The sequence below is a fragment of the Bufo gargarizans genome, chromosome 9 (assembly GCF_014858855.1).
Source record: "Bufo gargarizans isolate SCDJY-AF-19 chromosome 9, ASM1485885v1, whole genome shotgun sequence".
Lineage (NCBI taxonomy): Eukaryota > Metazoa > Chordata > Amphibia > Anura > Bufonidae > Bufo > Bufo gargarizans.
The window spans coordinates 21,124,807-21,141,206 of record NC_058088.1 but is presented as its reverse complement, the minus strand read 5'-3'; the positions used below and the strand labels follow the sequence as shown (position 1 = coordinate 21,141,206).

Genomic DNA, 16,400 nt, shown 5'->3' with positions numbered 1-16,400 from the left:
AGTGAGGCAAACCAGATAAAAAGGCTTCAATTTGCTAGGGAGCATAAAGATTGGCCTCTGCAGCAATGGAAGAAGGTGATGTGATCTGATGGGTCAAGATTTACCCTGTTCCAGAGTGATGGGCGCATCAGGGTAAGAAGAGAGGCAGATGAAATGATGCACCCATCATGCTTGGTGCCTACTATACAAGCCTGTGGGGGCAGTACTATGATCTGTGGTTGCTACAGTTGGTCAGGTCTAGGTTCAGCAACAGTATGTGCTCCAAGAATGAGGTCAGCTCATACTGAACATACTGAATGACCAGGTTATTCCATCAATGGATTTTTTCGTCCCTGATGGCACGGGCATATTCGAAGATGACAATGCCAGGATTAATGGGGCTCAAATTGTGAAAGAGTGGTTCAGGGAGCATGAGACATCATTTTCACACATGGATTGGCCACCACAGAGTCCAGACCTTAACGCCATTGAGAATCTTTGGGATGTGCTGGAGAAGGCTTTGCGCAGCAGTCAGACTCTACCATCTTCAATGCAAGATCTTGGTGAAAAATGAATGCAACACTGGATGGAAATAAATCTTGTGACATTGCAGAAGCTTATCGAAACAATGCCACAGAGAATGCGTGCCATAATCAAAGCTAAAGGCGATCCAACAAAATATTAAAATGTGTGACCTTTTTTTTGGGTGGCGACTTTTTTTTGGACAGGCAGTGTATGTACCACAAGTGTATGTATCAAAACACACAAAAACACTGAAATTGAGGCCATGCAATATTTGGCCATCATCCAATAATGGGTTAAACATATATACTTGTTATGTCCCATGTTTCATGTTTATATGCATATCTTATTGCTGTTACTGCAGTGTGTTTCCTTGTTGGAGGAAATTTGGTATCTCCTTGTTGCCAGGCTCTGATGTAATCAGATCCTCCCTGCTTCCTATATCTGGCAGTCTCCCACTCTCCTCCACTTCCCAACGAGCCTGGCCACCGGGGTAGCTCCATCACTCCATGCAGCCTGCTTGTCGGCAAAGCTCCCCATCCTCTTCCTGTAAGGCACACACATGCCCTCTCCAGCTCTTAAAGGGCCAGCGTGCACTCAACTCCATCTTCACCAGCCAATGCCTGGCAAACCTCCGGTACTTAAGGCACCTTCACATGTGGAAAGGTGCCTGAGCAATAATGGTCCTCCAGGATAATGCCCTTAGGATTAGCCCAAAACCAAATCTGTTGGTTAACAAATGCCACACCCACTGCCGCAACAGTGTGTTCAGGCCATGGAACTCACTGGCTCACCCAAGATGGGCCTGCCAAAAGTATATAATGAGCTGACCACTCAATGTGGCTGCCAAGAGCAAATCCTGCATTACCTGCACACCATTTCTGCCCACCAGGACGCCTTTTCCACTAACACTCTGGTACTGCAAACCTCAAGCTACAGTATCTGCACCGTCACTACATCAGGAGTCTCCAGTCTGCATCTCTTGCTTCCTCCACACTATGAAGAAGACCCCAAGCTATGTTGTGGATTCCTGAACCAGTGTACCATCCACTTGAGCAACAGGCCCACTAATTCCCTACTAACCTGCCTGGGACACTCCTCTATAGGAATGCAGCGATCCTGGAATTCTTTACTACCTTCCACAAGGTCTTTGAGGAGCCAGGCCATAGAATTTCAACTGCCTCCTTCCTCCTGCACCTCCACCAGGGCAACCTTACAGTCGGGCAGTAGGCTATGCAGTTATGCACCCTAGATTCTGAATTATCACAGAATGAAAAGGCGCTGGTGGCAGTTTTCTGGGGGGGTCCAACGGGTCATGGAGGGTGAGAATGATAATGATTATGTGTTGGAAAGGACCTGGGAGCCAAATTAGGGTGCTGAGGAGGGGGTAGAGGAGGAGGGTGGTGGCAGTGGAAGCATTAAAAAACAGAGGTAACATGCAGCCAGAACCTCCCCAAAAACTGCCAGGCTAGATCTGCTTCTATTATGGTCAGCTCAGGAACTGGTGATACTGCTGATACTTTTGGTGCAGGATCAAAACGTGCCAAGCCTAAGCCAAGCATACAAGTGTCTCCCGTTTGGCAGTTTTTCTCCACTGTGTCGAAAGACATAACCATTGCTGTTTGCAAGATCTGCAGGATTACAATAAGCCGTAGACGTTCAAACACTAACATACGCACCACGGCTCTATCACAGCATATGCAGCTACATTGCCCAATCCAGTGGGAAAATATGAGTGGCCACCCGCTAGTACTCGTCTCCTTTGCAGCAGCTAGGCCACATCCATGTGCAGTACAGTGTCCTTTTGTTGTCATCATCACTTACTGCTTCTCCCGCTCAGGATACTCCTCCATCTCCGTCGTCAGCCATCAATGAATGTGTGGCCAGAAAACAAATCTACTCTTCTTGTGCTCAAGCATAACTCCCACCTGGCCAAATTGATGGTGGTTCAGTCTCCTAGATGGTATTATTTCTCCCAAAGCGCTATCTCTTTCTGGTACTCTCAAGTGGCTGAGAACATTGGCCGCTCCTTGCAATTCTCGCTATGCAGAAAGATGCACACCACAGTGGACACCTGGAGCAGCTATTACGGGCAGGTATTGTACATGTCTTTCACAAGCCACTGGGTCAGTCTTTGTTATCTCACCGCAGCAAGAAGGCCAGGTCTTACTGACACCTCTACATTTGTGTCTGGTTCCAACACCAGGTGCTTATCCGCCTCCTCCATGTCCTCCTCTATGGACATGCTTCCATCCCCAACAGAAGCAGGGCAAAGCATCGCTCACCCTCTCTCCTATCATTTGTGTGAAGCACTGCCATGTGCTGTTAGAGTTGATGGATGAGAGTTGCTAAAGTCCATCAACCAGCAAACATCCTATTGGCTGTATTCCTACCATTTCCAACCAAGTAAGGTGGTCAGAGACATTGCGGCTGCAATGCATTTGGGAGAAATAATACAATCTCCCAACATTTTGAAAACGTACAATAGCTTGCGGAGGGTGCTGGCAACTCTCCTCTCATTTCAGCCATTATTATGTGGAGAGGAATGCCCTCCTGGACTTAGTTACATAGTTAATAAGGTTGAAAAAAGACATACGTCCATCAAGTTCAACCAAGGGATAGGTGGGGACGCGAATCCCAGAAATAAGGATTAATGTTTTTTACTTTTAAGAATTCGTCTAAACCCTTTTTGAAACTGTCCATTGTTCCTGCTGTGACCACGTCCTGAGGAAGTCTATTCCACAGATTAACAGTAAAGAAGCTTTGACGCTTCTGGAGACTGAACTTTTTCTTCTTCTGTCGGAGGCAGTGCCCCCTTGTCTTTTGAGCACATTTTATATAGCGCAGCTTTTCGCCGTATTTTTTTTATGGCCCATTTATATACTTGTATAGGTTAATCATGTCCCCCCTTAGACGTCTCTTCTCAAGACTAAATAAATTCAATCCTTTTAATCTTTCTTCATAACTAAGACCCTCCATGCCCCTTATCATTTTAGTCGCTCTCCTCTGTACTTTTTCCAGCTGCAGTGCATCCTTTCTATGGACTGGTGCCCAGAACTGGACTGCATATTCCAGATGAGGCCACACCAGTGCTTTGTAAAGTGGTAGTATTACATCCCTGCCCCGCGAGTCCATGCCTCATTTAATGTATGACAATATCCTGGTGGCCTTAGAAGCAGCTGATTGACATTGTGTGCTGTAATTTAATCTACCATCCACAAGGACACCCAAATCCTTCTCTATAAGTGACTCTCCCAGTGCTACTGATGAAAGAAAAGACCGGCACTCACTTTGTCTTCAAAGGTTTTTTTCTCTTTATTCGCCACGCATAGAAATGTTCAGTGACGCGCGTTTCGGCTCTGTAGCGAGCCTTTCTCAAACCAATGGCATATAACAAAGTCATACAATACAGGTGATTTAAATAGACCGCCACAGCGGAAATGACATCATGTAGTCATGGTAATTTAGACAAACAAAATGGAATGAAAGGTAGAAAAGGAAAGAGAGAAAGCAAAGAGGGAGGGAACAAAAGAAAAGAGAAAACACAAAGTAACAATTTAAATAATCAGATACACGTGAGAAACAGCCCAATCGCTACAGCATCAATGGAATTGGTAGTAATCATGAATTCTTATGAAGTTCTCTAGATATTCGTACTAGCTTGCAATTCAGATGATGCGGTTGGGGGGTTCCTCACGTTTTCTGTAAAATACAAAAGAATAGTAAAGTATAAGTTTAGTAAAATATAAGTTTAAATTTAACATACATATAAAAGAAACAAACATCTACAGGAAGCTATGGAGATCATACTCCCGGTTTAACCCCATGGGTTCCAGTGTCTGAAGTGTATGAATCCAATAGGATTCACGCTTCTTTAGCATTTTTAAACGATTACCACCTCTGCGAGGTTGTTGTACCTGCTCAATAATTTGAAAGCGCAATTGCGCAATATTGTGCTTACAGCGGTCAAAGTGATGAGGGACGGGTAGGAGTAAATTATTTTTTCTAATAGTGGACTTATGCTTAGAGAAGCGGTCCTTCATTCGCATGGATGTTTCACCTATATATAACAGTCCACAAGGACACTTAAGTAAATATATTTTTGTTACGTTTATAACACAATAATGGAGGATTTTTAAATTCCTCAATAGAGGGATAAGCCCTTGACAAAATGTTCCAATGCTTAGAAAAAATAAGTGTCGACTTATTTTTTCTAAGCATTGGAACATTTTGTCAAGGGCTTATCCCTCTATTGAGGAATTTAAAAATCCTCCATTATTGTGTTATAAACGTAACAAAAATATCCGCGATATGGTGGTGAGGGCGGATGTGGGTAGTGCTCAAACTGAGAAGCGACAGAAGACTCTATCAACTCCTAGAAAGGGCACATTCCCTTGTCTAGGGTGTATACACTGTTCTAGTGTAATTAAAGGGGAATACTTTACGCATCCCCATACAGGCAAGCGCTTTCCAGTTCGAGGCTTTTTCACATGCAATAGCAGTTTTATCATATATTTACTTAAGTGTCCTTGTGGACTGTTATATATAGGTGAAACATCCATGCGAATGAAGGACCGCTTCTCTAAGCATAAGTCCACTATTAGAAAAAATAATTTACTCCTACCCGTCCCTCATCACTTTGACCGCTGTAAGCACAATATTGCGCAATTGCGCTTTCAAATTATTGAGCAGGTACAACAACCTCGCAGAGGTGGTAATCGTTTAAAAATGCTAAAGAAGCGTGAATCCTATTGGATTCATACACTTCAGACACTGGAACCCATGGGGTTAAACCGGGAGTATGATCTCCATAGCTTCCTGTAGATGTTTGTTTCTTTTATATGTATGTTAAATTTAAACTTATATTTTACTAAACTTATACTTTACTATTCTTTTGTATTTTACAGAAAACGTGAGGAACCCCCCAACCGCATCATCTGAATTGCAAGCTAGTACGAATATCTAGAGAACTTCATAAGAATTCATGATTACTACCAATTCCATTGATGCTGTAGCGATTGGGCTGTTTCTCACGTGTATCTGATTATTTAAATTGTTACTTTGTGTTTTCTCTTTTCTTTTGTTCCCTCCCTCTTTGCTTTCTCTCTTTCCTTTTCTACCTTTCATTCCATTTTGTTTGTCTAAATTACCATGACTACATGATGTCATTTCCGCTGTGGCGGTCTATTTAAATCACCTGTATTGTATGACTTTGTTATATGCCATTGGTTTGAGAAAGGCTCGCTACAGAGCCGAAACGCGCGTCACTGAACATTTCTATGCGTGGCGAATAAAGAGAAAAAAACCTTTGAAGACAAAGTGAGTGCCGGTCTTTTCTTTCATTTGTACTCGGACTTCGGCCCTGGACACGTGCACCACGCCTACAAACGGAGTGCCGGCTGACCCTCGTTGAAATCTCCCAGTGCTACATCACCTAGGACATATGAAGCACAGAGATTATTACTACCAAGATGCATAACTTTACATTTGTCCACATTGAACCTTATTTACCAAGTTGATGCCTTATCACTCAGTGTTCAAGTCAGCTTGTACTGTGTGTACATCTTCCATAGACTGTACAGTTCTACACAGCTTAGTGTCATCTGCAAAAATAGATATGGTGCTGTGAGAAAATCCACTGGGAGGGGGAGATGAGTGGCGAAACTTAACTCGCCACTTTGTTTTGGAGGGGCCTGTTTGCCAGCCTCTTTTCTCAGGATTATGGCCCATATACTAACTTTAAAGGAGAAGACAGACCGGCCGCACAGCCTAAATCTGTGGAACTGTTTTGGGCAGGAAAGCCATACTTGCGGTCGGCCAAATGTGGGGTTTTGAGGTGGTTTCTGTGTTTTGGGGAAAAATGTGTGTTTTCTGTCTGTGAGTGATTAAGTTAGCCCATTATGTTTGGTAATTGTATCACAGGCAGAGCCCATTGTGTTTTGGTATTATATTTTGTTGATTGCGTCAAAGACAATGCCTATTCTGTTATTGAGTGCGTCACAGGCAATTCCATTGTGTTTGTTAATTGCCTCACAGACAATGCCATTGTGTTTGTTGAATGTATAGTTTTTGTGTTTAAACTGTAAGGGTTGGCTGCTATGTTATGTCCTCAGTTCCCAACCAGGTCCACGGGGGTAGTACCCTTGTTGGAAAATGTGTATATAAGTCAATGTTTGTGTGTTCAATAAAGAGTTCCTGTTTTACCCTTCATCATGTTGAGGCTGGTGTTTGGGTAACTGATCGACACTGGGGATTGCTATACGCTGAAGATTTGCTATACTCTCCTGGCTATAACTACTAGCTCTTGTAAGAGCTGTTCCTTTTCCTGGTTCCTGAGGTGCTTACAGTGTCGAGTGGAGTGCTTGGAGTCATCGGGAAGCGCTAGGAGCCTCCATCAACGGAGGTACCCGTTCGGGGTGCCAGGAGATCCGTTACAGGTGCTATTAATCCCGTCCTAAATATAATTAATAAATAAATTAAATAATAAAGGGCCCAGCACTGAACCTTGGGGTACACCACTTATAACCTTGGACCATTCTGAATAGGAATTACTGACCACAACTCTCTGGACACGGTCCTTCAGCCAGTTTTCAATCCAATTACAAACTATACTTTCCAAGCCAATAGACCTTACTTTACTTATTAAGCGTCTATGAGGGACAGTATCAAAAGCCTTATCAAAATCCAGAAACACTACATCCACAGCCACCCCTCTGTCCAGGCTACCACTCACCTCACTACATCCACAGCCGCCCCTCTGTCCAGGCTACTACTCACCTCCTCATAAAAACAAATCAGGTTAGTCTGACAACTTCTGTCCTTGGTAAATCCATGCTGGTTATCACTTATAACATTATATAATATATAACTAACTGGTCTATAATTACCAGTGGAGGACCTTGATCCTTTTTTGAATATGGGCACCACGTTTGCCTTGCGCCAATCACTTGGCACTGTACCAGTCCCTAGAGAATCCTTAAAAATTATAAACAGAGGCACAGCAATGACTGAACTGAGCTCTTTAAGCACTCTTGGGTGTACTCCATCTGGACCCGGAGCTTTGTTCACATTTACCCTATTTAACTTCTCTTGGATCATATCTACAGTTAACCAATTGAGTATATCACTGGATGTACTAACAGCCCCAGCGCCACAGATATCAGCTCCTTTCTCTTCTTTTGTATATACAGAGCTAAAAAACTATTTAGGAACTCTGCCTTTTCCTTATCTTCAGTGACTACCCCCCCTTTACCATTATTTAGGGGACCTACCTGATCAGACCTAGGTTTTTTAGCATTTATATATTTAAAAATCTTTTGGGTATTTGTTTTGCTTTCTTTTGCTACCTGCTGTTCGTTTTGTATCTTTGCTAATTTTATCTCCTTTTTGCAGATTTTATTAAGCCCTTTGTAATCTTCAAACACTACAGCTGACCCCTCAGATTTGTATTTTTTAAATGCCCTCTTTTTGTCTTTTATTGCTCTTTTTACAGTAGCTGTAAGCCATGGGGGGGGGGGGGGGGGGGTTTAATTTTAGCCGTTTATACTTGTTACCTAAAGGGATAAAAAAAATTGTGCAATTACTCAATGTGGATTTGAAGCTCTCCCATTTATCCTTAGTATTATTATGTGACAGTAGCTGCTCCCAATCTATGCCCTGAAATGCTGCCCTCAATCCAGGGAAATTAGCTTTTTTGAAATTCAGTGTCTTTGCTCTGCCTGACAGAGTTTGCCTTTTATAGTTTAGGGGGAATATAATTATATTGTGGTCACTATTACCTAGTGTTTCTCGAACAGTAACATTACCAACAAGCTCTGCATCATTAGAAATTACCAAATCCAACAGAGCATCGCCCCTAGTCGGAGCTTCTACAAACTGGCCCATAAAGTGGTCCTGCAACAAGTTGAGGAATTTTCTCCCCTTTGGGGTTGAGGCAGAAACATGACCCCAGTCAATGTCTGGGAAGTTAAAATTTCCCATTATGACCACTGTACCAGCCTGTGGCGCCTGCTCTATTTGGTTATACAGTTGTGTTTCAATATCCTCTGTGATGTTAGGGGTCTATAGATTACACCAAGTATTATTTTTCAGTGTTTATATCCCTTTGAACTTCCACCCATAAGGTTTCCACATCCTCACCATCCTCATGCACAATTGCCTCTTTCACACTTGTCCTCAGATCACTCCTCACATACAGGCACACACCACCACCTTTTCTATTGACCCGGTCTTTCCTAAATAGTGTAAAACCTTCAATATTTACAGCCCAGTCATGTGAAGAGTCCAACCATGTCTCAGCTACACCAACTACATCGATGTGTTCTTCTAGTACAATAGCCTCCAGCTCCCCCATTTTGCTAGCTAGACTTCTGGCATTTGTGAATATACATTTTAAATTACTATTACCTGTAAAGTGATTATCCAGGATTTTTTGGTTACCTTGGTTAATTTTTGTATGTAACGGGACTTGCAGAGTCAGAACAGTCTGCGGTTACACTGCTTAATCCGCAACGGTCCAACTCACTGGAATTCTACTTTGCAGATACTAGAGCGTCTGTATGAGCAGCGTAAAGCGGTGAATTAATTTGTCATGCAACAGACCACCTCAGCAGGGAGCATCTGTTGTTTCAAAGTCAGGCAATGGCAGCTCATCAGAGATGCCTGTCATATACTGAAGCCCTATGAAGAGGCCACAAAAATGTATCAATAGGGACGCAAGGAGAAAGTCCCATGGAGGAGGAGCTGCCACTGGAAAAGAGGAGTCAGTAGAGGTGGAGGAGCAGAAGGATTATGGAGATAATTATGATCATGACACCCAATTATCTGAGGTGCAGAGGTGGAAAGAACAGGGTCCTCCAGCGCGCCTCACAGAATGGCAAGCTGTATGCTTCCTTGATTATGTAATAACAGTTGTATCAATCACATAAAGCAGTCTTTAGACCCTCACTATCAAAGCAAAATGGAGGAATGTATTCTTCCTGCCAGGGGGGCCAAATTACTTTGTTATCAGGAAACACTGTGTACATAGCTTGCCGCAGCTTTCGGTGAGCGGTCACCTGCAGCCCGTGTGTCTGAGGACCCTCTCCACCCCCCGCAGAGTCACCTACTTTCCAGACATTCCACTGCCACAAGCAGCAGACAGGTAAGTATCATCAACATGATGGAGCATTTCTTTAATGTGCTGGCATAATTAGCAAATGGAGACCTACCTCCTCAACACTCAGGTTCAGTCTTACCTGGACTCTGGCCTTTCTTTGGCACATACCATGTTCCCTGACCCTATGGACTTCCGGGCAGATAGACTGGAACACTGGCCAGAATTGTCCCAGTATGCTGTCTCTGTTCTCTCTTGCCCAGCCACCAGTGTCTTCTCAGAGATGTTTTTCAGCACCGCACTGGAAATTGTGACACCCAAACGGAGCAAGTTGTCCTCTGTCAGTCTCTAAAACATCACTTTTGACAAAATGAACAAGGTGTAAATCTGTAAGGATTTTCACTCTCTGCCTGCTGAGGAAGATGAAGAGATCTTCCCTGAATGATGGTGCCCCATCATGTATAGCTGCTACTGCTGCCCACGTCATGCCACTGCCGCTGTCTGTCTGCCTACAATCATTTTCTGTGCCTCATGGCTGTTGCCACTATGTTCCATACCATATGGCTACTACTGCTGACTACTACTACCTCTAAACATCCCCACAACATCTACTGCCTGGTCCCTAGCTATTGCAGCCACATGCCACTAATGCTGCTCTCAATTAAAAGGGAGAGTTTTCCAGGATCATTCAGAACAAGCTGCTCTTTCTTCTGATAATTAACACTTGTATAAATACGGGCAGACATTTTGTCCTCGTTAAGGCATAATTTTGGGATGCTTGTGCAGAACAAGCCACTCTTTCTTCTGACATTAACGTGTGTGTGTGTATAAACAGAGGCAGGGATCTGCCAATGTTGAGGCATAATTTTTGCACACTTGGTCTTTTACAGTTTTGTGTATTTAAACACCATCTGCCACCTGATAAGTGATTTCTGAAGCTTTATATGAAAAGGCATAACACATGCAACTGCGCAGCATCTTTAAATGCTGTTTAATCCCTTGTACTACCCTGGACAGGACTTAAAGATGGGGCTCACTCGCGAGCGCCATAGCCACTGGGTGCCTGCTGTTTTAAACAACACACACTCGGGACTAATGTACGCGATTGACGATAACGTTGATGGCATACTTTTAACCCCTCAGATGCTGTATATGCTTCCAGGTGTGTATCGGCTCCCCCTAGCAAGGATCAGTGGAGCCAGAGTGTGTGTGCGGCAACCTATGTATTCCTGATATGAGGCTGCTGCACATTAGTTCCTATGGAGCCCCTGCCTGTGGCAGTGCACAATAAAATTCTCATAGACTCCAATGCTAATGCATTGATGTCTATGAGAGAAGCAATCTGATGATAACATTATAGTTCCCTATACTGTATTTCTCACACTATAGGATGCACCCCCCCCCCCCTCCCCAATGTGGAGGGAAAATGTCAGTGCATCTTATGGGGTAAACACTAATGAGTGCTTCCATTATGGAAACACTCACTAGTACAGGGGGACTGGGGAGCGGTGAATGCAGCGCTGCCCGGGCTCTGTACTCACCACTTCCTGGTCTTCCTTGGCTGCATGCCGTTCTGTGTCCTGAGTACAGTGTGAGGACGTTGGCTCTCTCTGTGACCTTACACTGTGCGGCATTGGGTCACAGCAAGGTGCAGACCAGGAAGAGCGCTGGGTCTCAGGAGCGGCTGCAGCATCCAGAGCAGGAAGGGTAAGTTGATTTATTTATTTTTCTCTGATCTGAAGTTTGATTAACATGGGGGACTTATTAACATGGGGGTCTAATCTGAGGTCTGATTGGGGGTCTCATAAACATTGTGGGTCTGAGCTGAGGTCTGATTGGGGGTCTCATAAACATTAGGGGTTTTATATGAGGTCTGACTGGGGGGTCTCATAAACATTGGTGCTCTGATCTGAGTTCTAATTGGGAATCTTATAAATACTGGGCGTCTGATCTGAGGTTTAAATAGAGGTCTTAATAACATTGGGGGTCTAATCTGCGGTCTGAGTGGGGATCTGAACTGAGGTCTGATTGGGGGTCTTATTAACATTTGAGGTCTGTTCTGAGGTCTTATTAACATTGGGAGTATGAGCTGAGGTCTGATGAAAAATATTTTTTTTCTTATTTCCTCCACTAAAACCTAGGTGCGTCTTATGGACAGGTGTGTCGTATAGGGTGAAAAATACAGTAAATGTTTTTAAAAATATATAAAAAAAATCTAAGAAATGCAAAAATTCAAATCAGCTCCCTTTCCCCAGAATAAAAATACATAAATAATAAAAACTAAACATAAAAATGGCAGATTCGCCGTTTTTTGGATGCCTCACCTCCCATGAAAAATTAAATAAAAAGTGATCAAAAGTTCATACATCCCAAAATGGTATTAATGAAAAGTACAGATCACCCCTCAAAACATGAGCCCTCACACATCTCTATAGACATGACTACAAAAAAGTTATAGGGCCAGAATATGACATTGTATTAAAACGAAGGAAAAATTATACATATGTGGTATTGCTATAAACCCACTGACCTGGAGAATGAAAGTAACAGGTCAGTTTTACCACAGCGGGAATTCCGTAAAAACAAAACCCATAAAACTGTTGCGGAATTGCATAGATTTTTACCCCATTTAGAATTTTTTTCTAGCTCCCCACTACATCGTATGCAATATTAAATGGTGCCATTAAAAAGTGCAACTTGTCCCTCAAAAAATAAGCCCTCATGTGAAGGGAAAAATAAAAAAAATTATCGTCCCGGAAAGCCAGGGAGTGAAAAAAAACCAAAAAACCTCCAGGGCTGATAGGGTTAGGCACTGACCTTTGCGCACTCCCATGGGCCCTGCCACCATAGAGGCCACCACTTTATCCCATAGTGTGCAAGCACGGCCACAACTGATGGATTGAAGGGTGGTCATGGACACAAGCAGTGTATAATGTGATTGCAATATTTTGCAAATATTTGGATGAATATTCGTCATATATTCGCGAATTTGAGAATTCGTGATCTCCAGTCATTATTTTCTTGATTGCGAAAATCAGCAATCAGAAAATTCACAATAAAAAAATTGCGATCAACACTACTCCTAAAGTCAAAGATATTGCAGCCTTCTTATTGGCTCCTGGGTACTGATGAAAAAAAATCAAGAATATTCACAATTACCAAGATACAGCACTATATTCTAGATATTCGTGAATTCTAAAAGTGCCAATATTCGCGGAAGAAAATTGCGATTAGAATATTCGCGATCAACACTACAAAGGAGGCAAGATGGACAATCACAATACATTAGTAAGTGGCTTGTTCTACATGATAAGTGACATTTGCTGAAGTGAGAGAACCCCTTTAGGAAGAGGGGGGGGGGGATAGCAAAAAATTTTCAAAAATTAACAAGAAGATATAACATTTTTTATTTAAAACATTTCTAGAGTCCTATGAGACTAGAGTGTGTTATGTACCAATTTTCAGGGCAATTGGAGAAACTTTGATGAATTGATTTGGGACTTTTCGAAAAATTGGACACAAAGGAATCTCAAGAAGTTTGCTCATCTCAAGTCTGAATACTTTAGCAATATTTTAGTTTTTTCTTTTGAGTGTTAGCAAAGATTTCAAACATTCTGTTCTCAGTTTCTCACTATGGGGAACTGAGTGCAGAATGATGGTGAAACCTAGATTTTTTTGTATTATTGTAGCACAAAGCCACAACATAATAAAATGTGAAATAAAGTGAAAGGGTCTGAAGACTTTGCGAATGCATTGTACTTAAGTAATGTTTTTCATATTCATGGCAAAACTGCAAAAAGTTATTTAAACTCATGTAACTACACCCTGTAAGTCTATTGTATATTGAACACAATACTGCCTGGCCAAGCACTGTATAGTAATGTATGGTTTTCGTGATATTGCTGCCCCTTGGTTCTGGGGATTGTGGGGATCCAGGCTGTCAGACCTCCAATAATCAATATGCCAATGAGTTTGGTGGAAAAGTCCATGTGAACTGATGTCCTGACCCTGCCATAGCAGTTAAGTATCATGCTAATATTTTAGGTCCACTTACCTGATGAGCCGTTACACAGCGTGAAACCAGATGTCAGAAGTGAGCAACAGAACAGCAGGGATACAAGTGTCTCTGGAAACCCCGGAGCCCCCATTCTCCACAGAAAAATCTGTACTTCAGACTGATGTGAACACTTGCACTGAATACAATATGTTACTAAGCTGCACATTACTTCTTCACATGTGCAGGACTCTATGTTCCTGCTGAAGGAACCAATGAATTTTTTTTTTAAGTCGTCACTTGTTACCAGGGAGAGTGCTTCAAAGAAATGCAGTGTTGCTAATGTACGATCGTACTGAAAGATTTTCAATGTAAAAACCACCTTCCTTAGGGCTGTTGTTTTTGTCCGCATCCGCTCTGCATTTTTTGATGACCACTGGAGCTCAGCTGCCTTCTCAAACAGCTGATCGGCGGGGTTCCTGGGTGTCAGACTCTCACCGATCAGATACTGATGACCCATGTTTAATAACATTTTTCAAAAGTTTAGGTACACTTTAACATTAGAGAATGAAAACTGGCCACAAGTTGGCATCAGCCAGTTTCTACTGCAATATTGAAACAAGGTGATATTAGAGACAGTGGCTCCCTACAGCTTCAGAATTATAAGGGCAAGGCCTCATGCACACGACTGTTGTTGTTTCCCGTGTCCGTGGTTCAGTTTTCCGTGATTTTCTGCGGACCCATTGACTTTCAATGGGTCAGTGGAAAATTTCGGAAAATGCACCGTTTGTCATCCGCGTCCGTGATCCGTGTTTCCAGTCCATGGAAAAAATTTGACCTGTCCTATTTTTTTCACGGACAACGGTTCGCGGACCCATTCTTGTTCCTCATTTTAGGATTTGAAATGCACACTGGTACAACCATTGATGTGCCATTGCTTTATCCTTCCCTCACTCTGCAAGAGAATACCAATACTTTATTTTCTTCCTCAGCATCTTTAGGTATTGAGGATTTATCTTTCTTTGGACGTTCTTCAAGTAGTGGTGTAGGATGGCGTCCTTTGAAAACGCTGCATGTGGCCTTTTTCTTACACTCCTTAGTAACATGGCCTTTTCTTAGGCATCCAAAACACAGTTAGTTATCAAGTACAATTTTTTCTTTTCATCTGAGGACTTCTCCTTCAATTGTTGGCACTTGTGTATGGAGTGGTTCTCTCCACAGGACATACATTTGAAGGTAGTCTGAAGATTTGTAGGTTCTGTCTCTCTACTGATCCCAGTAGTGACTTTGAACTTGCTCTTGTAGGTATCTAGATCTTTAGCTGCTGCGTTGGTTGCAAAGCTAGTTGCTCTTGTGCATCTTATATTTCTCGCAGGCCTTTCTTCTAAGGATTTTAAGACATAAGATGATGCTACTGGATTACATGCTATTCGTGATTCCTTATTGACGAAAGCAAAGAACTCTTTAAAAATGGGAAAGTCCTTACCTAGATCTAACTGTTCAGTCACATAGCAATTCCATCTAGAAGCCACTTCTTCAGGTAGCTTAGCTAGCATCCTATGGTTTTCTAGATAGTCGTTCAGTACTTTTAAACCTTGCACATGTGGGATAGCATTGCTGCATGCATGGAGCAATTCACTATACTTTTGAAGTCTGAAGTGTTCTTTAGGACCTATTTTAGGTCAGTTATTCAATTTCTCTCTAAAAGCTCTTTGCACTAAGAAAGGATGACCATATCTTGCATTCAATTTTTCAGCTATCAGTTGGAGCTGCGCCTCGATTCCATCTTAATTTATGATCTCAGCAAGTTGTTCAGCTGATTCCTATCTTTTGGCTGAAGTACTTAAGGAATCTGATATGGGGCTGGAACTTTTGCTAGTGAAGGAAGTCCCACTAGAGATTGTGGTTCCACCTAAGGACTTAGCATAGTCTCTCATAAAAAGCTTGTTCATTCTCTTTCTTGCTTTAACTTCATCATAGTTTGCTGCAGACGATAGATCTATCATGAGCTTTACTAAATCTTTAGTGACCACAGTACATGTGTCCATGTTCCTTACAATATCCTGGGAAGGTGTCGTAAACGACCGCAGGTTGACATATGCTGCCATAAGCTCTTATTCAGATTCTTCTACCATCTCTACCATATCACTCAAGTTCCTTTTTATACTTTCTTGCTTTAGCTTTCTACGAATATCTTTAATGTATAATTTCTACTTATCATACATTCAGGCGAACTTCTTCTCTTTTAATGCTGCTTCTTACTCTAAATGTTCCAGCATTTTTGGGGTTGGTTTTCTGGCATGTTATGAACGTCTTAGTTCATTTGTTTGGGCTATATTTGTTTGAGGCAAGACTAGTGCTGCATTAGACTCTTCTGACTTAGACAGGTTCTCTTGCTCTTCACCTTCTATCCTATCTATCTTTGTATCCTCTAACAGTGGCATGGTAATACTAGGCTCAGACATTTTACTTTAAATGCTATAATAATCAATACAAATATTAAAGGACCCTTCACTTAAAATGCAATATTGATAAATGCAGAAATAAGTGACTTTCACTTTAAATGTAACAGCGATAAATGCAGGCAGTAAATGACTTTCACTTTAAATACTTTAGAGTCAGTGTACTACAAACTGTCCTTTGTTTTACTTTATAGTCTCTTATTCCTGAACACGAAAATGTCTCTTTATGCCAAAGCCTACAGTATATGCAATGATAAGTAATAAAAAGGAAAACTCTGACCTTTTTGAAGAGCAGCATACTGCGATCTGAAGGTTGCTGGAACAAATTTCAGTCTTAACCCTTTAAGGA

At 42.1% G+C, this 16,400-nt stretch overlaps 1 protein-coding gene across 1 annotated transcript in view; it reads right to left on the bottom strand.

Moving 5' to 3' along the window:
- LOC122919385 (H-2 class II histocompatibility antigen, E-S beta chain-like) overlaps positions 1 to 13,819 on the bottom strand; it is a 43,406-nt gene extending 29,587 nt beyond the window's left edge. The window contains exon 1 of the mRNA XM_044268382.1: positions 13,650 to 13,819. Within this exon, the coding sequence (XP_044124317.1) occupies positions 13,650 to 13,818 (169 nt within the window). The 5' untranslated portion in view covers position 13,819. The remainder of the gene's footprint in view (positions 1 to 13,649) is intronic.
- Positions 13,820 to 16,400: the final 2,581 nt, after the last annotated feature.